General features: G+C 35.8%; 1 protein-coding gene across 1 annotated transcript in view; it reads left to right on the top strand.

Moving 5' to 3' along the window:
• Positions 1-23,609, top strand: part of TMEM47 (transmembrane protein 47) — a 29,406-nt gene extending 5,797 nt beyond the window's left edge. Inside the window, exons 2-3 of the mRNA XM_055438687.2 lie at positions 9,428-9,568; positions 20,241-23,609. Of these exons, the coding sequence (XP_055294662.1) occupies positions 9,428-9,568; positions 20,241-20,419 (320 nt within the window). The 3' untranslated portion in view covers positions 20,420-23,609. The remainder of the gene's footprint in view (positions 1-9,427; positions 9,569-20,240) is intronic.
• The last annotated feature ends 276 nt before the right edge of the window (positions 23,610-23,885 follow it).

Genomic DNA, 23,885 nt, shown 5'->3' with positions numbered 1-23,885 from the left:
AACTGCAGGATCCTCTTCCAAATAGTTTCATGAGGTTTGACACATTGGTGGGAATGGTTGGGAGGCTGGACTCAGCTGGGACTGGCCTGTCTAGCATGGTGGTCTTGGGATAGTTGACTTCTTACAGGATGAGTAGTTTTCCTGAGAGCAAGGGTTGGAAAAGAACCAGTCTCCGTTAGAACCAGCCTGGGAAATCAGAAGGAGCCATGTGTACAGCCCAGATTCCAGGGGAAGAGAACTGGGTTCTGTTTCTTGATGGAGCAGTGGCAAGGTCACATTGTAGAAAAGCATGTAGGATAGGAAGTGCTGTTGGGCCACGTTTGCTAGTCTGACACTAGAGTCTAACTACAAATCTGCCTTCTTTCTTTATTACCTCTGAAGAACAAAGACAACTACATAGCTCCTTTCTTTGAGAAGTTTCAATCAATTATATAAATAATGTTTGGCTGGGGTGAAGGCTGCCCTCAACCAACACATGGCTTTAATGATTAGTCACTTGGATGGGATTACTCTGGATTTGGAAGGAAATGAACTCAAGAACCTAACCTGCCTACAAACAGACAATGCTTTTCTCTGTCTATATATAAACACCTTAAGTCACTTTTGGTTTATACTCTCAAAAGGATCAAACTGATTGAGAATGCATGTGTGCATGCTCAATTGTGTCCAACTCTTTGTGATCCTAGGGACTATAGCCCACCAGGCTCCTCTGTCCACAGAATTCTCCAGGTAAGAAAATTGGAGTGGGTTGCCATTCCCTTCTCCAGTGGATCGTCCCCATCCAGGGATCAAACTCATGTCGATTCTTTACCACTGAGCTACCTGGGAAGCCCCCATCTGGCTTCTTAATTTGATACTTTATGTTGCATGATAAAAATCTTTGCCATTTTAGAAAGTTTTGTATGAGTCTGATGAAATGGTTTGTGCATGAACACTACAATGTTAAAAAGTTAAAAATTCCAGATAGTAGTTAAATTTTATAGTGCTAGAAAGGTATGAGAGTTGCAGAGGCTTTTTGTTTGCTTGTTTTTTTATTAATAACATGATTCTTTTGATAATTGCCCATATGTTGAATCACAGAATCATAGCTCATTTGGACTAGAAAAGATTTTTTAAAATAATCTTGCCCAATTGAATTTATTGCATAGATTAAAAAAAACAAGGTGAGACAAAATATTAAAGAACCCTTCTGCCAAAGCAAAATGCATAAGAGATGCAGGTTTGATCCCTGGGTAAGGAAGATCCACTGGAGGTGGAAATGACAACCCATTCCAGTATTCTTGCCTGGAGAATCCCATGGACAGAGGAGCCTGGGGGGCTACAGACCATGGGGTCACAAAGGGTCGAACACGACTGAAGCGACTTAGCACACACAGCGCATCATGTATGGAGCTTTGGATGAAGAAGTTAAGGACTACTCTGAAACAGGTGTCTACTTTTTAGAAGATTATTTATTTATCATCCAAATTTCATTTTCCTATGGAATTTAAAGAGTTTTCTAATAGACTCATATATGTTAAGTCCGTTAGGTTTTAGATGTTTATTATCATCAAATTTTATAGTTGCTATGGCTAGTCCTTAAAAATCAACAAAAAATTCTTTTTCTTTAAATTTCTCCTCGATCGTCTGCTTTAAAACAACTGCTTAATTTTAAGTTGAAAACCACTTCCAAAAGCCTTTGGAAGTCAGCCATGCAAGTTTCTTAAATTGACTATATGCAAATAAATTTTACTAGATCAACTTATTACTGCATTCTGGTTTTATTTTTCTTAAAAGATACACTTACTTATCAAGTGACAGATTTTTCCTTAAGCAGAATTTCATCCTCGCATGTCAAAGGTCATGGAGAGTTAAATCTTACCAGTCAGTCTTTTCAAAGTATTGGATCATCTCCCTTGAAAATTAGACAAGGACACCTTCTTTACCCTTTTTTGCTGCTATATTTGTTTGGGATTTCTGAGTCATTAGTAGACCATCAATTTTCTGTTCTATTGTAGTGTTGCTTTTGGCACCAAAGACTCTCATTAATAAAACAATAACCCCAACAAAAATGAAGCATCCATGGTTCCCAGAAAACCAGGAAAATATATATCTAGATTATTTTGTCTCTAACAGCTTATTAACTTGTGAGATTTAAAATGATAGTTTAATGAGCCATTTTTTCAAGATAATGCCACATATCTTGATTCTATCTTTATAAAATATATATGTTAGGCAAAACGATGATACAAAATAGAAGTTAGGACCCCAAGTCACATAGTCTCTATGCATGAAAAAGCACACCCACGAAAGAAAGAATGAACTCAGATTTCCATCGTTTTCTGTCATGTTTTAAGGTCCTTAAACAAAGTGTTCATTGTTATGCATAGCACTTTGTGAATGCAACCTGGAGTCTATTCCTAGCACTAAGAGGTGACTTAAAGAGAGAAATGTCCAGGGAGGGTCTTTCCTGTCTCCTCTTACGTATCCAAGGAGTTAACTTCGTTGAAACATTCATTGATTTCCTAGTAGGGAGTGGGCTTTGTCCTGGTACAAACTCAGCCAGTCTTTCTAGTGGTGAGAGCAGGGTGATTAATGAAACAAACGGCTTCTTTTAAACAAGTTGATGAAATAATATAAATGTATGAAGTAGTATGAAGGAGAAAATAAATATAAATTCACCTTTTGCAGGGGGACAAAGAAGGGCTTTCATCTAAAGAAACTTGTTGACAGGGAACTGGTGGGAGCATTAGCTTGCCAAACTTGTTCCTCCATATTTACTAGGGGTGTCTTAATACTGATCATGGGTGACTGGCTGGCTGTCTTCCATCTGCTCTTTAATTATTATTATCTACACTAAACCCATCACAAAAGCTTTTTAGTTGCTTAGAGGCAGGTCACCCACTGTCTTGGCATGGATTTTCTTCTTGTTTTTCCAAATAGCCAAGTTATTTAAATTGTAGCTTTCTTAGGATTTTTCCAAAGAATGTAGAAGGAATGATCTTTGATGTAACAAACACATCACAAGTTTATGTACTATGATTAGTAATTACTGTTGAGAAATACCAGTACCCATTAGTTAATATTCAGTTCACTTCAGTTCAGCTCAGTCGTGTCCGACTCTTTGCGACCCCATGAATCACAGCACGCCAGGCCTCCCTGTCCATCACCAACTCCCATATTAGTTACCATCAAATGCAGATGTAAGCTTTCTAATATAATACTTGGTAAGAAACAACACTCATTAGTGGTAACGGTGTCTTTCTTTTTTGTCTAAATACTGAAACATACTCTAATAGTAGGGCTTTTGCTAAGCACTGTATACAATAGTTTTATTTTGGGGAAAAAACACCACATGTTACGGTGTTTAGATGATAAATCATATTTCTGCCAAATTCTGTGAAGCAGCTGAAGTGCCCCTTTATAAAGAAAAAAGAATGTGTGTTCATCAAGCATCAACACAAAACAACTCAAAAGTCTTGACTGTAACTGTCACAGATTGAAAACTGAAAATTTGGCACTGTTAGACCACCAGAATTACCACCAAAATGTTAGTAAAATTGACCTGTACTTTGGTCATTAGAATTGTTGTGGTATTTTGATAGTTACTTGGGGTCATTTATGTGTTTAAAATCAGGTTGGTACTGTACTTTTGACCCATTTTTTTAATCCATAAATGGGCCTAAAGAGTAAGACTTAAATCATATTGTTGCCAACTTGATTAACATGAGTTTTAAAGTAGGTGCTTCTTTCTGACATTACACTTAACTTTCCGCAACCCACTGCACAGTGCCTAAATTCTGTCATTTAATGAAAGACACATAGTTATTGGCCATAAATATTTGTTTGCACATGAAGAATTTTAGTTTTGCTATTAGTTGTTTGAGAAAAGAGATGGTCATTTTAATTTTTGAAGTTAGAATCCACAGACTCTTCTTTTGGCTGCCTTTGTTTGTGTCTGTATCTCATGGAACAGTGGAAAATTAACGCAATGCTGACGGATTTAGGTCAGGATGCAACTTAGCCAAGAAAACAAAGTTTGAAGTCCCTCAATAATGGTTCTGGTTTTCCGCTTCATCTGCCAAATGCAGACTAAACTTTAGGGAGAACTTCTGGATGACTTGTAAGGCAGTGTCAAGATCATAGGAGAGAATACTGTTCTAGGTTGAAGACTGAATGATTTTTATTGCAGTTATAGATACCATTTTGGTTAATATTCTTTTGCAGAATTCAAAGGTAAATATATAAGTGCCTGTTTGCAAATTTGAATGTAATTATAAAAGTTATTAAAATCAATATTTTACTTTGTGATGAGAATTATAGGAATAGTGAGAATCGTGCATTAAAACATTAGAATACACTTGGGGAAGTACTACCCAGTCCAGCTGTGGGAGCTGAATTTATAAGGGTAAAAATCTGTTTCTTCATTACTTTTTAATTATATCTAATTTGCTAAAGAAGTGACAATTGTGTGCTCAGGGATTTACATATGTAGAACTCATCTTAGCGTATAAACAATACCTACAGAATTAAATAAATTAGCCAGTGTTTGATGAGGTAAAGGTTTTGAAATGAGACAGGTGGAGGAAAGCTTTAGGCACTGGTGTGATACACTGACCTTGGCTCAAAAAAGTGTGGAAAAATGTATCATCATTTAGATTTTGCCTTTCCCAAAAATCAGAAGTAAATTTTGACCATGAATTCCCCAAGGGGATGTGAAGTCTCCAATTTGGCAGCTGTAATGTGGCCCATAGAATTTTCATAATGCAGTAGCAATTTTAGGCCAGTCTCATGTATTAGACTGTTAAGTAAGTCAGCACAATTCTGCAGAATACTAAAGCATTTATAGACATTGGAGGCTTTGGCACCAGCTAATAAAAATACCTTGAAAGAGGATTTGAATTTAATTCCTGAGTTGCATATTAATGCTGGACTTGATGTTATAAGGACTGCCCAATTGTTATTCTCTTACTACAAGGGAAATTATAACATTGTGTGTGTAATATATATATATTTATTATTTTTTCCTTTTCCTTTTTTTTTTTTCTCTGTTAGAGAAAGCTCTCATAGGGAAGTGCATACTTATCTTAAGCCTTGACTTTTGTAAGTGCAGTGCCAATGCCTCCAGTGTGTCACTGTGTCAGTTTTGCCAAAATACTCTTAAGTGAAAGTACAGTCTGAAATGGCAGCCTCATTTCAGGTTGTATTTCCATTTCCAAAACATCCCTTCCAGCCTGTTTGAGACCTAACCAGTTTATGGACGAAGGCTGTACATTATTTCCTCAAAACCGATTATCACTTGTTCTCTCAGGTCTTAGAAACCAGACTCAGATTTCAAATCAGCTGGCCTGACATTGAACAATGACCAGTTTTAATTGTACAGAGCACTGCAGTTTGTGAAACAGCGCTATGGCCACTGATGTTCTGCAGAGCTGGTTTATGTTCACTGCTCCACTACAGTATCAGTTTATCATTTATAGAAATGTGTAAAACTCATGCAGAGTAATAAATCTCTAAGGACTCTTAACACTTCATCTGATTAAATACTGTGGGGGCTATAAAATTGGGGACCTAAGATTGATACAGAAATTAACCAATTATGAGAACTTAAAATAGATGATTTTTTGAAGAAATGGAGCTGAAAATTGAGAATTTTATGATATTTTAATTTGTTTTGCAGATACTGAATGTGGGATAGCAAGTATTTGTGGCATGCAAACCTTCTAATGGAAAAAGCAATTCGCATAGAGATTTTTGGTCATTTATTATGCTATTAATGTAAAATTGCCCAAGTCCTATAGTATATAACAAAACATTTTATATGTATATATTCTTATTAAATCTACATTTGTTATGTAAATAAATATATCTTTGTAAACAGGAATCCCAGCCTATTATTTAATGGCCATTAGTAGTTATCTGTAAAAGTATTTTTGGTTTGTTTTATTGCCCATTTCCTAGTTTTGTTCAGTAAGAAAGAGGAAAATGGTATCAGACCAATCTACATAGTCCCTGACTTCATCTATGAGGCAGGTCCTAATATTTGGACAATGGACTCTGTTGCTATTTACTGAAAGCGACACTAGTGCTAAACCTTGAAAACTGCCCTAAGCCTTCTTGACTATGGTAGCCATATCCAACCACTCTTTCAACCTATTGATTGATACTTAGCTGGTTAGTGAGTTAAAGCTTTGGTCCTGGGCAACCTGCCTGAGTGATTCATTCCGAATGGTTATAATGACAACAATCCCCAAACTTGGCACCGTCCACCAGGGATACAGCCTCAATACTTCAGTTTCAGCCTCAGCTTCTGGCCAGGACAGTGGCAGACATATGTGGCCCAATTCTAGTCTAGTCTCTCTCGGAAAATAAAAATGACTTTTCTGCCTGAGCAGGCATAACTATGGTTGTGGCCCAAAGGGAAGGGTAGCAATATCACAACAGTGGAGATGCTGGTGATTGGTGCTTTTTTCACTATGTCTGAAGTGACTTTCTCATTAGCTGCAGCCTCAATACTTGAAGTGAATATAGGACATACAGAAGAAAAGCAGAACTGGTTGTATTCATCTGCTTTTTAAAACTATTTCCTGTGCTGTAAGAGGTTCTCTTCCTAATTAGGTTCTAGTCCCTTTTAATAAATACTTCTTATTCTCCTTGTAGCTTCTATTGCATTTTATTGGCTTTCCATATGAAATAAAGTATTACTGTGTTAAGGAAATTGAACATTATGTGAGATTAGGATTTTTTTGCAGTTAATCTGTTGCTATGCTGGATAAGCACCACTTTGTACTTCTGTACTAGTCTGTTTATCAGATTGACTTCATTTTGAAATTATTATGTCTGAGAAGCCTAGAAGAAAGTTTAACAGGCATAGACCAGAGGCCAGAAAACTATAGTCTGAGGGTCAGAACCAGCCTCCCACTTCTTTTTGTAGATACAGTTTTCTTGGCACAGCCATGCTCATTTATTTACATACTGTCTTGGGCTGCTTTCACACAGCGTGGTAGAGTTGAGTAGTTATAACATTTGAGGCCATGACCTGCAAAGCCGAAAATATTTAATATCTGGCCCTTTATAGGGGAAAGTTTGCCAGTTTTTTCCTTAGTCTTGTTTTTTACAAAATGCAAATAAATAACATATTTTAACTATTTGAGGATATTTAAAGTAGAGAAAAGTGATCAAAATTCCTGTTTTATTTTGGATTGAAAATTAGAAATAGTCAAATGTATGGCAATTTATGCCTTTGGGGCTATTTGAAAGAGGTTATCAGAAAAAGGCAATCTGTTGTGCTTATATTTTTAAGATTTTTTAAAGTGAGTGAATATTTAGTTGTATCTTGATTTAAACAAAATTGATACTTTCAAAATTCTTATTTATTTAAAATAAATTGGAGAAAGTTACTAAAAGCAATAATCATTTTATGAAAATAATATTCCAGCAAGAAAATGTTCAGCATTGACTCTTAAAGTCTCCAGGGATTTGATTGATGTCTGGGTAGATTGATGTTATTATTTTCTTTGTACCACAAACCCTTGGATAATCATGAAAATTTGATTTATTATTGAGAAATTTCAACTTTCAACTTTTCAAAAGGAATTCTCTTATGTTAAAGTACAATAAAATAGTGCTATGAAAAAACTTTTTCAAAGAAATGGAGACTTCCAAATATAAGAACTATTATTATTATTTTTTTTATTCAAAGCTACATGATGCTTTTATGGAACAACAGCAGCAACAACAAAAAAAACCCATAGTATGGCTATCCTTTTAAACTTTAATTGAAGGCCAGATATACTTTTGTTTGAAGTTATATTGCTTTGTTGCAAATAGATGGCATAAAAAATGCTCTCCACTTTCTGGTGATTCATCTTTATATTTTAAGGAGTGTGGATTTGTTCTATTTTCCACTTGTTTGTTTGTTTCTTGAACGCTGTGCAAGTTCTAGTTCAGTGCCAGCTATATATCCAGAATTTATTAGGAGGAGAAGATATGGAAGAGGATGCTTGAGGCAGGGTTATGTAAGTGTAAATAAAAGAAGTAAATCTTAGGGCATTGTAGGTTTCTCTACTTGCCCCTTATCCTGCAGTGGCAAAGGGTGCACTTTGTAAGCTTTCTGGAGGGATAATTTCAAAGTAAAGCATCAAAATATCATGAGTTCTTGACTTTAGATAGACTGTATTGCAATTTAACCATGGATTAAAGTCTGTTTTTCTTTCTTGCACATACATTAAGGTGAGGGTCAGAAGAGGAACTTCCAAACAAATCCCACAGAAGAATGTTCACTGTATCATTTTCTATGATAATTCCTAAGCTGAGTGGTGCTTTTACATATTCACTCTACTTCTTAGAGAACATTCTACCCTTATAAAATGGAAAATGGGCCAGTTTTCTGTCATACTCGTTCTAAATCTCTGTTTTATAAGAAGTGACAAATACATTTCACCGAGGTTTATGTTTCATTCAGGGCATGGTAGACTCTTAGGAATCTATGAACAGAGGCCTGCATGTAGTAAGTGGTCAGTATATGCTTACTGTTAATATGTGTGAATGAAGAAAGGAGCCAGGGAGCCGTTTAGAGTCCATTCTGGCACCTTGGGAATACTTATTTTCAGAAACCATCCCTATGGTGGTAAATATAACAGTAAGATTAGAATGAAAGGAAAGAGAGGAGGAAAAAACAAGCAACAAATCTTCCTGATGCTAATTTGCTGGGGGAGTTGTTTTGGTGAGGGGGGAGAGAAAGGCAAATAAAAAGTTGGGAGGTGGGGATTTAGTGCAAAGGAAGGATTTCTAAAAGAACAGCAAAAAAAAAAACAAAAAAAAGTACTACAACCACTGCAACAACATGGATGAGAATCAGAGACATAAAAGCCAGACACAAAATAAATATCACAGAGTTAAAAGCCAGACATAAGAGTTGATAGCATTTACATAAAGTTCAAGAACAATCAAATTGAATACACAAGTAATGTTGGTTTGTTGCCCAGGTGGGAGGGTGATTATTGACTGTGGAGGGGCACAAAAGAACCTTCTGGGTGGTAGGAATGTTTTATATCTTAATCTGGATGGTGTTTACATGAGTGTATACATAAAATTCATCAAGTTCCCTACTTTCTCTACTTAATGATTTGTGCATGTTATAGCTCAATAGAAAATTTAATAATAATGAAAATAGGTTGTAGACGGGGCATCAAATTTAGTCTGAATGCTTAATAGAATCCTTGGAAGAAAAGCATGTGAAACCCATGGTCTAAAAACTGCTTAGCTTGACATAGGAGACTTCAGAATAAGGACATTTATAGTAATTTTTGTTGCAAAACATTTCAAATCCCAAAGGATGTTTAGTATGCAGTAAAATCGCATCTATTTAGCTGTAGCAAGGTGACTGCTGCTGAGCATAGTTTACTGCTTTAAAAAAGCAATGCTTTTCTTCTTTTTTTTTTTGCAGACTGGCAGATTGCTACTCTGGCTTTACTCTTGGGTGGTGCTGCCATCATTCTCATTGCATTCCTGGTGGGTTTGATTTCCATCTGCGTGGGATCTCGAAGGCGCTTCTATAGACCTGTTGCTGTCATGCTTTTTGCAGCAGGTAAATATATTCATTACTTTCAAACCAGTAATAAAGTTTCATGAACCTTTCTGCCATCCTCCCCTCTCATGAAGAAGCAATATGTGGTTGCTATATTTACCTACAGGTTGAGAGGCATTTGTTATATTTTAGGGTAGATTGGCTAAAGCTTATCATAGTATCAGTTTTCAGTGTATTAAAGCGTTTCACATAACACAGTGGCAATTTCTAAAATTCTACATGAATAGATAGTGTCTCTTGCTGGGGCTCTTGCCTTAGGAATTGCAGCAGGTGTATTTACCAATAGTCTTTCTTTACATCTAATATTTTTTTCTTCCTTTTTCTGCCCTCATTGATGATCTTAAAGCAGTGTTATTTTTTTTTCCTGACATAAAGCTGCAAAAGAGAAATCCAATATTTGTCCCCTTAAAGGTACACATCTGTTCTGAAATAAAAACAGTTATACTGAAAAATCATGATGTATAACATGAACCATCAGGCAATTCAGTTTTGTGAGGTGAGTGGCATATTCATTTAGCAACCATCTTTCTATGAAGCACAGCTTGGATCAACCCAGGTAAAATGAAAGTTCTACTAAAAGTCAGGGGGCTGTTTAGAAAAGGGGCTTATAAGGCTAAAAGCCCAGCACATTATTTGATATGGGTTTAATTTTCGTTTATAAGCATCTCCTTAAATATTCTTAAAAATGACTAGAGCTGAAATATTCCTGTGGTACCTTCAATTTACCCTGTCAATCATATCTGATTTGAAGACTGCAAAATAAGCCTCTGTGACTCTCAGTAATGAAGACACTGACAGAACCATCTAGCCTGTTAGATGGATTTTTTAAAGCTGTTTAAAGATGGGGATAGCTGAAATTTCTCAGGATTTGAAGGGTCATTGGATCTAAAAGTATAAAATCAGAAGTGTTCTGCTGCCCCCTGCTGTTTGTGTTCATCTTCTTATACCCCTGCTGCTGCTGCTAAGTCGCTTCAGTCGTCTCCGACTCTGTGCGACCCCATAGACGGCAGCCCACCAGGCTCCCCCATCCCTGGGATTCTCCAGGCAAGAACACTGGAGTGGGTTGCCATTTCCTTCTCCAATGTGTGAAAGTGAAAAGTGAAAGTGAAGTCGCTCAGTCGTGTCCGACTCTTAAAGACCCCATGGACTGCAGCCTACCAGGCTCCTCCACCCATGGGATTTTCCAGGCAAGAGTACTGGAGTGGGTTGCCATTGCCCATGAGGACTTGTCAAAATGCAAAGATCATAAAAAACAAACCTCCATAGGACTGAAAGAATGTAGAAACAGATCTAGTTAAAATCTCTTAAGTGACTTGCTCAAAATCACATAGTAGTTGCTGGTGGACCTGGGGCTAGGAGGCTACTGAATCTTAAACTGGTGGTTCATTCACTACTGAATCCCTCATTCATTTATTCACTGTTTATTTGGTGCCTGTTATGGACTGTTCATTGTATTGTGACACCTATAAAACAGGCTAAATAGCACGGCAGATATTGTCTAATAAGAGTAGAAAACACTATTACAAAAAATATTTGAATTCTTAGGGAGATACCACAGTATCATTATTTTGTTGATCTCATGTGTAATAAAATTCTCTATTGTGAACACCATAAAGATTCTCCTAAAGATTCTACTACTCTTCTCCACTTTATTTCTCAGTTCATGGATTTACCAAGACTCTTTTCCTGTTATTAGAATGAAATAAAGTAGATATTTTAATTGTAGTATAAGTTTGTCTTTGCAGCTAGGATTTATTAACATAGTGATTAGAGAGTCAATCATAATAGAATTATTTGATAAACTTCTGAAATTATATGATTCTTTAAAATAAATTATGTTTTGAACAATTTTTAGAATACTCATTATTTCTGATTTGTGAAGATTTTAGAGGCATGGTAGGCATTCTCTTGTAAATATCCAGTATTATTGTGCTACTTAGTTACCATCCTGTTTAGCCTTTAATTTACCCCATAATGGCATATGCAGAAACTAAAGAAGTCTGTTGTTTAATGTACGTATTATAAACACTCTTACAGAAATAACTAGAAGTTCCAGTTTTTTCCTCAGAAGTTCTATATTTTTTTTCCACGTATAGCAAAATTTATGAAAATGTGAAAGTTAAGTACTGGTTGTAGCAGAAAACATTGTAAATGAATATAAGTTAAAGGTAATGGATTTGGTCAAAAAGTTTTTGCTTTAGCTCTTGCTGTCACAGATATTAGTAAATTATAAAATAGTAAGACAAAGTCCTACAGCAGTATTCATATGTTATTCTACCTGCTGAGACCTAAAATGATCATTACACTGCTACATTTTGAAAATGGACATGTGCTGAAATTTAATTTTACTCATTCTCTTTTGAGACTCTGCTTATAGAAATTTTCTTTGAAATACCCATTAGTTTAGTGTTCACTTTGCATATAAGTAGGGTAAAACTTACTGGTTATTTGAAACATGTTATGGAAAGATGGAAAGGTTTCTCTTTCCCATCTGCAAAAGCTATGAGAGTTGCCTGTAGCTGATTTCTGGAAAAGATATTACACATAATAATGCATTTATGATTTGGGTGTTAAGATTAACAAAGTTGGAAAATCTGCCTATTTGAAACAATGCTAGCTAAAATCACAGTTGTTTATCTTGCTTGCTTCTTATGAAACATACTTAACTCTAGTGGTTGGCTTGTCTCACCAGTTTAGTGATTCTTTGTAAACGTGTATTTGGGGCTATATTCCCTTTTTACTCATTGTGGTCTGCTTGAAAATGGTTTGTGTTTCTCTGCTTTTCTCACAATGTTTTCTTCTGCAAATAATATTAAACCTTATCTTGGTATTCACACACATAGGGAATGATATTTACCTCAACAATGAAGAAATTCTTTTTTTTTTTTGCTTCTGCTAAGACATGCAGTACATAAAATCAAAACAGACATAGCACAGCAACTTGGAAACATCTCTACACAGAACTGTATCATGGATTCAGTACCATATAGTGCCTGGTACTCCGGGGCACTCAGTAAATAGTTGAGTGAATGATGGAAAGATGATTGAGGTGTGTGGCTTATAATCTGATAGGAAAAGACAGGCATGAAAACAACTGCTGCTGCTGCTGCTGCTAAGTCACTTCAGTCGTGTCCAACTCTGTGTGACCCCATAGACAGAAGCCCACCAGGCTCCCCCATCCCTGGGATTCTCCAGGCAAGAACACTGGAGTGGGTTGCCATTTCCTTCTCCAATGTGTGAAAGTGAAAAGTGAAAGTGAAGTCGCTCAGTCGTGTCCGACCCTTAGCGACCCCACAGACTACAGCCAACCAGGCTCCTCCATCCATGGGATTTTCTAGGCAAGAGTACTGGAGTGGCTTGCCATTGCCTTCTCCGATGAAAACAACTAGCTAACTGTAAATCAGTTTTTCTTAATCCATTGCTCTCTTGGGAATTTATGAAGCAGCAAGTTTACTGTGACCACAAATTTAAGACCAAGACAGCTCAGAAAAGTAATAGTTTGGAAATTATTCTTCATATATTCATTTTTCATTCATTTATTTAACAAATACATGGTGGGTGCCTATAGTATACAACTACACTATCCTGGCCTTAGATAATATACTCTTAAAGGCTTTTACTAAAAGCTGGTGATTAAGTCTTATAAACATAGGGAAACAAATTGTAAAGGTGTTCATCTTCTCTGAGGACCTTGGTTTAGGGTGGGCTTGTAACTGCTTGAATAATGGCTAGAAGAGCTTAAGAGCTAGCCATTGCTGCAGCCCATCTAAAACATCTGTATTCTACAACTCTTCCACTTTTTGGTCCTATGAACTTAGAGTTCAGAATAATAGATTATTTATAATAATGTTGATAATGATAATAATTAACTTGGCACCTACCGTGTGTCATACTGCTAGACCCATGGCACATTCCTATCTCTGCTATAACAGTCTTAAGATTAGGTATTTATTTTCTCCATATTATCAGTGAAGAAGCAGAATCAGAAGGGTTAAGTAATTCTCTGGAGTTGTCCAACCAATAAGTCATAGAGCCAGGGTTTCAATTCAGGGTATCACTCTGACTTGAGAGCCCAAGTGAAGTTTCACAAGTCACCTGTTTTGGGGTATGTGTAACACGTAGAAAAACAAGAGCTGAATCAGCCTTGAATTTTTCAAGTCAGCTGTCAACTGTGTACTGTAGTTGGAGTCCATCTTATAACTCGAGTTACTCCGTCTTCTTAAGAGCAATACCTGAAGGACAGCAGCAACTCAAAGTGTTATAAAGACCACAGACTAATCAGTACAGCATGACTGAACCCTGGTACATCGTGAAAACTGTGCACATGTCCAGTACAGTTGACTTATAGCATGTTTATTTTTTGTATAATTGACAGTGACAGATAATGCATGATGAGATTCTGATACCTGACGTCTAGTTCTCACTAAAAACTTAGTGAAATTAGAAGGGTTGCCTTCTTCTGGCCCCCTTTTTATTGTCTGGTTTTGTGAATCTTTTTAGGCCCTGCCCCACTGGGAGTTAGGATGAGTGTTTCCTTCCCCGCCCCCCACCCCATGGCCTTTAAGACAAGTTGCAGAAAATTGAGAGTCATTCACAATCTAGATTTTAAATAACAGAATCCCCACTAATTGTATTGTTAAGGATGTTTCCTTTCTGTTTTTGCTGCAGAAAGCCTCCTGTAAATGATTGTTTATGCAGGATGGGGATATTTTTTTGGGGGTGGATCCTGCACCTGCTTTCCATCTCTGACTAAAGGCTTGTGTTTTGCAGACCTTCACGCTATCCTATCAGGAGCAGTGAGATGGCTGGAGGTATCTCAAGTCTAGAGTTTGACAGACAAATCAGTATCCAGCTTATATTTCAAATTGAAAATGAGTTCTTCCATTCGCAGATCTTTATCCATATCAAACTGCCCTTTGGTTAGAACAATTTACAGTATCACCACCAATAATTCATTTCATATGTGCTGCTTACCTTGAAGTAGTAACAGATTAAATTAAAAGAGAAGGAAATTGATAGTTTCATGTTAACCTTTCCTGTGTAAATGCTTTTTATTTTCCAAATGATTGTTTCCCTTATGCAAATTTGATAGAAGACTTGGCTGGATAGTCCAATCAATTCTGCATTTAAATTATCTTCTAAATCTGTAGCTTTTTTTAATACACCACCATTACTGTCTTAGTTGAGAGAATATCTCTTCCTGAAGTGGAACATCTCAGTTCCCAAATTTGAATCTCCCCCTAATTTGTTTTATTTTTCTGTTTACTTAAAACTGTGTATGTGAGTCCTTCCTTTCCCTTTCCTAGAATCCAGTTACTCAGTTTTTCTTTTATAGTCGTTCTTTCCCTGACCTTTCCCACTGACATTACCTAATCATCACTTTGCACAGGTATCCATGCCCAGACTTATCTCCTAGGAGCCTGTTCTTCTCCAGTTTCCTCCCCATTTAGTCATCTTGCATACAAACACATGAGGTATAGTTCTGAAATACAAATCTGGTCTTATCATTTGCTCTTTTGGTTTCCCCGGAGGCAGAATCTAAGGCACGAATCAAGTGCAAGTACTTAATCTGGGAGGTAAAAGAGCAGATATGAAAAATGAGACAGGGAAGAGAAGGCAACCAATAAACAGTACATTATCAAACCAGTTGTCACCGTAAGCACCTGGAGCTTCATCTTCCCGGAAAAATTCTGGAAACCAGTGCACAACATGCCCTTCAGAGTTACCTCACTGGAAGGACTAGGGAATTGGAGTATTTATAAACCAAATTTTGATAGTCATTGGTAAGAGGTGATGATGATGATGATGGAACAACAGTAGTGTTAATTCCTCAGAACACTGTGTCTGCCCCACAGTCAGACAAAGTAGCTTTAGTGGCCAGAGGAAAAGTTGGGCAAAGAAGTGTAGGTGCTGACAGTTGGAAGTCAGGCTGACATGTACTGGAATGATGAGAATGAGAGCATATGGATAGGGTACCAACACCATCTATAGTTCAAATAACCTCTGAGATGTCTCCCTATAGAAACCAGTCTTAAGGAAATGGCAACCCACTCCAGTATTCATGCCTGGAAAATCCCATGGACCGAGGAGCCTCGTGGGCTACAGTCCATGGACTCGCAAAGAGTTGGACACGATTGAGCCACTTCTCTTCTTCTTCTTCTAAGCCTTTTATAGTCTAAACCAAACATCTCCGTGTGACTTTACCCTTCATTCTATCCATGTGAATTTTCTATAGGCACACCCTCTTATATCTAAGCTTTATGCAAGCTGTCTTTTCTTCCTAGAGGTCTTTTCATCTTTCTCTTCAAGAACAAGTTCAAATAGTGCTTCGTCTCTGAAGTCCTCCCTTCTTTCTCCAGGCAGAAGTGGTACTTGGAGTATCATTAGAGCTCAATAAACGTGCTGAATGTATTATAAGTGAACATGCCTTTACTACTACTGTTGAACGCATTTGTTTGTATCTGTGTGTCTGTATCCACGATAGGGTATGAAATATCAAAGGACAAGGGCCATGTCTTATCTGTCTTATCCCTTTCACCTGGAATACAGTAGATGTCCAATAAATATTTGTTGAAATATTGAACTATCCCCATGTTAGAGAGTATTGACTATTTCAGTATTGAGTGTTTTGAATATTTCAGTATTGAAAACATTGAAAAATATCCCCTTAAAGAAAACTAGAAATAACATAAGAACCTCTGAGTTCTTGTCTTGTTTTTGTCTGCAGAATTTCATGGCTGGTAGTTTTGTTGCTTCTTTTCCAGTAAGTAGGGTGAGGGGATAAAATGAACCTCAAATTCCCTTCAAATTCTAAAATGCTACACAACTTTACTTTATGTCTCTGAGATAGAGCATAGAAAATACCATGACCAGCATCTGTTATGTTTCATTGGTTGGTGGTAGAGTATGGTGGTATTTTCTTGAGTTCTGGACTCTAGATTTGTTTTTTTTTTCCTTTGCAGCTCACCAAAAGGCAAGGAGACATTTTAACCTGCATCTGTATATTGTATTAAATGAAGAAAATCATTTACAAATGCAGGCTTATATTTTTTTCTCAATTTTGCATTGCACACATTTTTCTCAGTGATTCCAAAGAGAGTAAAAATAATTAAGAAGCATAAAGCATTTTAGGGTCATTTTCATCTGGCAAACAACACAATAAAATTCTGTCTCTAAGAAAGCTGCTCAGAAGAGTGGAGGAGGCCAGTGAAGCCTAATGGAGTTGTATTTTTATTTTTCCCACTAGAGGGAAACTATATTTGTATTATACCATGGAGGCCAAATTTTTGCTAAATAAAACACATTGAAATGAATATTAAAAGCAGGCTAGTTAAACACCTCACTCCAGGGACTGACCGATTGACAAAGAAGCAGTATAATCCATTTAAAATATAATTCAGATCAGTTATTACTTCTCTGCTCACACTCCTCTTGGAGCTGCTCATCACATTTAGAACAAAATCGAGACCCCTGACCATGGTTCACAAGACCACTTCTGAATGGCCTCCTGGCTGTCTTTTCCATCTCATCTCATGCTGTTCCCTTCCTTGCCCTCTGTACTGCTGTACTATATCTGCAGCATCCTTACTGATATTCCACTATACATAATGTACTCCTTCATTTGTTTTCTGCCTGTGCCCTCTACCCAGGATCTCTCACCTCCTACTGTATTGACCTGCACCCTTCACTTCATTCAGGTCTGTATTCTAATGACTACTCTCCAGGGAGACCTTCTTCAGGTCTCATCTGAAAGAGCAGCCTGCAGCTCTCTGTATTGTGTTCCTGCTTTCTTGTATCATCACGTCTCTTAGCAATACCTGCCATATTTTGTACTTCTTTACTAATAATGGACTGCCTAACCATGAGGGTAGCAACTTGTGTTACCAGTGCCTTAAACTGCATCACTTTAGAAACATTCAAGTATTTGTTGAATGAGTAAATGAATTTTACTATTCCTAATTCACATTCATATTTCAATCATATCCTGGCAGGATCAGTCATGATTTGATTAGTGACCAGAGTATAGAAACCAAAGGAGAAAAATACTATTTTTTCTTTTTAACTTAGTAATTTTGACATATTTTTTTCTGTATTTCACAGTTGATACTAATTGACTTCTTGTTAATTTTAAGACATTTAAAACATGAAAGCACCCTTTCCCTCACAAAAGCACAGACCTAGCTGAATGGTTTTAAATTAATACACATTTAGCACTTACTGGCTGGAAATAGAAGTGTAAATTACATAATATGCTGTTAGTTATTCTAACAATGACTTAAAACTTTTTCTGAGATTTTTAAACTATAAACAAAGTGTGATTTCTATTTTGAATGTTGAGAGATTCTCCTTTTATATGGACCTGTTTATCTATCCACTCTCAGTAGTAAGGACTTCCCAGGTGGTTCAGTGGTAAAGAACCTGCCTGCCAAGCAGGAGACATGGGTTCAATCCCTGGGTCAGGATCGAATTAAATATTAAATATGTAGTAGATTTAGTATATTTACTCATTTAGTAAATGAGTAAAATTCATTTACTCATTCAACAAATGCTTCAATGTTTCTAAAGTGATGCAGTTTAAGGCATTGGTAACACAAGTTGCTACCCTCATGGTTAGGCAGTCCATTATTAGTAAAGAAGTACAAAATGTGGCAGGTGTTGCTAAGAGATGTGATAACACAAGAAAGTAGGAACACAAGAAGGAAGGAAATGGCAACCTGCTCCAGTATTCTTGCCTGGAAAATCATGTGGCCAGAAGAGCCTGGCGGGCTCCAGTCCATGGGGTTGCAAAAGAGTTGGACATAACTTACTGACTAAATAGCAAACAACAGCTCAGTAGTAATGTGGAAGTATGGTAGGCCAGTGCTGGCCCAGAGGAGTGTTGAGCTACATAGCAAAAATGTTTGGAATTCTTGTATCTGGTTTCAGAAAGGTCACGTCACTCCAAGTCTGAGCCTTATCGGAAATAATGATTTTGAGGAATCATGCCCTCATGAGTTTTCTGTATTTCATCAGTTTCATGCCAGAGCCAGATGACTGTTACGTAGACTTTCTAGGAACAGTAATCATATTGGTAATAATGATATTTTACAGGTACTGAGAATAGATGAGAGTAGATTTTAAAGCACGAAATTCCAGTTTAATTAAACATGCTATCAATCCTGCTGCTCTTTTTAAAAAAATGTAATAAACTGTATCATCTTTTACTTTTTCAAAGTTTATTCTTGCTTTCTACACATTATTCACATTTTTGTTGTTGCATTTTTGGAATTTATAGCATTTTTAAGATGAGTTAAATAAGAATCATTTTAACCCAGAATTTATGTTATATATTAGGGGTGGGCAAACTTTTTTTATAAAGGGCCAGATAGTAAATACTTCTGGCTTTGTGGGTCACATGGTTTCTGTTGGATCCATTCAACTCTTCCATGGTAGTATGGACAGTACATAAATGAATGGGCCTGTGTTGCAGTACAACTTTTTTCAAAAATAAATAGCAGACCAGATTTGGTAGTTTGCCAACCCATGTCACATACTCAGAGTATATGTGTATCTCAGAGTTTTCAGGGAGAAGGTTGTCTCTTTCTTGAGAGTAGGAGCCATCATATAGTAGAGATGCATCTATAAGGCAGATGCATCCTGTAAATTCTCGTTAAATTGATTGAAATAAAAGAGAAATTATGTAGCAGTTGTAATGCTACATATAATAGAAGGTTATGATTTTGAATGGAAGATATCATCTCTTGTGTAATCCACCGTCGCTCATATAAATATTTTACTAAGTATGACTCATCACATTTCCCTGTTAGCCCTGACTCAGAACTAAGATTTAATTCAGAAATAAAAGCTAAGTTTTGTGTCCTATTGTGATAGACATCATTAGCTTAGGTTTTCTAGTCTGATTATGTTCCGTGCCTTCAGAGACTTTATTCTTTTTTGAAAGTAAGTGAGGTATAAATATATAAATGTCATCTGTTATATCTAATAGGGTATGAGTCGGTGTGGCTTCTTGACAAAGATGACTTTTGAACCCATTTTAAAAGATGAGAGGTATAAACTAGATGAGAAGAAAAGAATAAAAATAGTAATATAAGTAAGGACATCAAGGTAGGATTTTCTCGAGTATTGGCCTGAGTTAGATGGTACTGAGAAGTGACAACAACAAAAGTACATCTTGAATCACAAGTATACCAGTTTAATTGGTACAAATGAATTCAGATTCCCCAGTTTCTCAAGAGTATAAATAAATAACAAAGGTTTTTATCTGGTATTTGGGGTCACTATTCTTGGGAAGCTATTTACAAGTTTTATATAGTAAAACAGTTTACCTAAACTAGTACTACTTGCCATAATAGTGATAATTATATGTGTTTATAAGCTGAGAATCACTACTTTGTATGTTCATATAAAATTAGTATATTATACTATTTCATCAAATACTATTATAGTAATTGCTAATTATTAATAGAGTGATCCTTACTGTACTGTGAAGTAGTGTTAAACAGAAAAAGTTGTCAGTATTTTAAAGTATACCTTCTAGAATAAGCAATGCTTCAAATTTTTTGACTTTTTTTATTTGATTAAAGTGTAATTCTCATACATATGTATATTTGTATATCATTTTATTTCCTGTAAATAACATTTTCCTAATTTTGATTTGTTTTTCTTCTTTCAGTTGTTTTACAGGTTTGCAGCCTGGTTCTTTACCCAATCAAGTTCATTGAAACTGTGAGCTTGAAAATTTACCATGAGTTCAACTGGGGTTATGGCCTGGCCTGGGGTGCAACTATATTTTCATTTGGGGGTGCCATCCTTTATTGCCTGAACCCTAAGAACTACGAAGACTATTACTAGAACCAATAGTCTCAAATTTAAAAAAAAAAATCAACCATCCAACAAAAGGATTACGTCTGCATTTTTTCTAATTCATCATTTTCTAAAACACTTGCGGAGCATCAAACAATTTGCTCAATTGATTTAATATCTTTTGCCTTTTGGCTGTCAACATCATAACCAGATTTTACATCCATTTTAGGGACCTGCACAAATTAAGAGAGCTGATTAGACATAGGCAAATGCTGCAAACTTCCAATATATTCATGTCACTTTTCTTGACAAGTGAAGGGTCTATATGACAGCAACCATTGTGAGAAACTAGTTGGAATGAGAAATGCCTGAATCTCCTATTGCCTGCAGGGGAACAGCTGGCATAAGCAACATTTAGAAGTTCCTTTGCGCTAACAAGGATTCCACTGTTAGAGTCCTTATCGCCTGCTTATCCCATGCAATGACTACACTGGTTATTTGCTTGAGTGAACTCTTGAAAAGTAAACTTCCCTTCAGCATCTAATGGGAGTTCTGAATGTAACTGGGTTAATGATACATATTCCACCTACGTTTTTAATGGGAGGTTATGCTTTGGCAATGAGTATCTCTCTGGGAAGGGAGTCATGATTTGGAGACATGTGCATTTCATTATGTGGTTAGAAATTGTGCCTCAGCCATATCTAGAATGAGGAAAAATTGAGAATCTCTATTTTCCCTGGGGCAACTAGAAAGAAATATGCATGATTGCTTTTGTCCTAAGTACCCTTTAAATCACTTACCAAACATTACAGCAAACAATTGTGCATATGTAACAAGCTTAAGTATTTTTATAGAAGGTCAGCCATTAGTATAAATGGTAATAAGTTGTTCCCTAACCCTACACCTGCATTTGCCTATTGCACATAAAATTAATATTTGCTCTAGTGAAGTGATTTGAACACTAACCTTGTACACGTTGTTAAGAGGCTTAGATCGGTATTCACACTTACTTACTGTACAAAAGTGCATATACCTTAAAGCTTTTGCTCTATGTTCTCATTGGAAAGTGTTAAATAGAATTGTATAAGAAGAAAAATCGAAATGGTGTTAATCTGAAAATTAATGATTCTTTTGTAAGCACTGTAGTTCAAAAGAGTGTAGCAATTAGGATGATCATTTTGTTTAAAAGTCATTAAAATAGAAGGCTTCTTTTTTTCCCAAGTATTTTAAATGTCTTCATTAAAAAAGGAATAGTGATAGATTTATATAATTGTCAGTAGAGGAGTAGAATTCATCTGATTTTCATCTGGTTATCACCTGGTCCTCTGAAGTTAACTAATGGGCTAACTGATTTGTGCACACAATTAAGATGGATTTATGGTAAGGGAATCATTTATTAATTGTTCAAATGGAAGGAAATAATAATAGGGAATAAGTTTGCAGCGAATCTTACACTGCAAACTTGTGTTAATCCTGTTTAATATACAAATTTGGATAGTTTAATTATAAACATATTTTTATAGCAAATATACAGTTCTAATATAAAAGTTATAAATAATTATTTTTGTTAACAAGGACACTATTTGGCCCTCTTGCAGAAAGAAACATTGGAGAAACCATTTTAAAAAATACTTATCTTCTGTTGTATTGTAAAATCCGTTAAGAACAGGACTACATCAATAGTGTTTAATAATTTGCTTTACCTCCCAAAGCAGAGTTCTGCTCTCAGCTTGTCTTAAGAACTGTTGCCAAAAGCAACAGGAAAAAATCCACTATTTTATTATTCAAATGCATAAAATAAAACCTCTTATCTTGTGACTTTTCTATGGAATCATGAAGTAAATTTGAAGAACCAGGCTTATTCTTATTTTAGCAATGACAGACAAAACTAATTAAATGCATTCTAGACAGAAACCTTTATAAAAGTATATAATCCTGTATAGAATCGTAAGAAACTATGAGTGGATATTTTCCAGAAAGATATTACTATTATAAAATCTTTTGAAGCAATTTTCTTGAGAAATAGTAAAATCTGGGCCAGACTATATTGTAGTTAATTGCATATTATCAGAACAGCATGGGAAATACGATATTTGTTGGATAGGGATTTCGGCTACTAAACACTCTCTGTTGTGAGAGAATCTTTTTATTCCTGAATAATGGAAGAACAGTACTTTGGCGCTGCTGACATCAATGAGGCACTTTTCTTAGTCCTGGTAGAGGATGCAGTGTGCTGTTAGACCAATATCACATCTCGAGTCTTGATCAAGTTTTCATTCTCTGTCAATTTGAAAAAGCTGGAAGTGACAGAATATGGTATAGCTAAAGCACACATATTTGCAGTTTAATGAAAAGTAAATTTCTTATATTATTTTTCCCCTTTCCAGTGAAGAGTCCTTTGCTATATATCTACCATCACTAATAGTTGAAAGTGTTTCATTACTAACAAGTTCAGTACAACATGAAAATTATCATGGCTCATTCGAAATATTGTTACGTCTATCAGAATAAACACAAGTGAATTTTTCACCCACAATACTATTATGTCTTTGCAGTTTTAGGTTTGTTTATTGTTTTCTTACTAGCCAAACTATTAACTCTAATCCCATTGTTTGTCAGGGAGAGAGAGAGAGACATACACACCTACATATAGCATAAAGTACTCAGCAGGGCTAGTTATTTGGATTTCTTGCACAGCAGTTTAGCTTTTTGTAAGTTCAACATGTAAATTTTAAAGACATAAATATAGAGAGACCTATGTGTTTGAAATATAAATGATATATATGGATTAGCATGTAACTGTATATTATTAAACATGCAATGAGCTGACTGGTAAGTGGCGTCTAATTGTATGGCTAGCAGTGTAATTTATTCAGACTGTATTTTTGTACAGAGCAGCACACACTAACCTATGCCTCTGTGTCCTCTTTAATGCCTAAAACTGTGCCTAGAAATTTCATCTGTCTTAAAAAGAAAATATACTCCATGCTGTTTATGCTATTAGTTTCTCTACTGCTGTTCTATATTTATTATTTTAAAATATATGACATGTTTACTACTTAAATATGAATTCATGGTATTTTGGTTATTTTTTTAACAGTCCTTTGGGGAGATCCTGTTTATCACTCCAGTGGTTTTTGAGTTTGCAGTTTCACGATCAGTTCTTCATTTCATGATTTTTGTAGCTGACATGAAATTATCTATGTGGAAAAAATAAAAATAAAAGTGGCTTCCCTGATGTGGTTTGACTTTGTGTCTTTTCTACTGTGTGGACTCTCTTAACAGGTTTCTAAATTATGTCTTCATTTTCTCTTTTGTAAAATATATGTTATTTAGAAAACATAGCTTGATATGACATGTTCATTTTGTGTAAAAATTTTTTTAAACTTTTTTTGTTTCAAATTATCTCCCCAAATCCTTTCTGTCCACTGCAGCTGAGTTATGTGAGCAATAAAATAAAGGATATTCAATGTCTTTTTTAAAACTTTCATTTTAAAAGGCATAGAGAGGAGAT

The sequence above is a fragment of the Moschus berezovskii genome, chromosome X (assembly GCF_049115385.1).
Source record: "Moschus berezovskii isolate FMDL1 chromosome X, NW_MosBer_1.0, whole genome shotgun sequence".
NCBI lineage: Eukaryota > Metazoa > Chordata > Mammalia > Artiodactyla > Moschidae > Moschus > Moschus berezovskii.
This window is presented reverse-complemented; position numbering and strand designations above follow the sequence as displayed.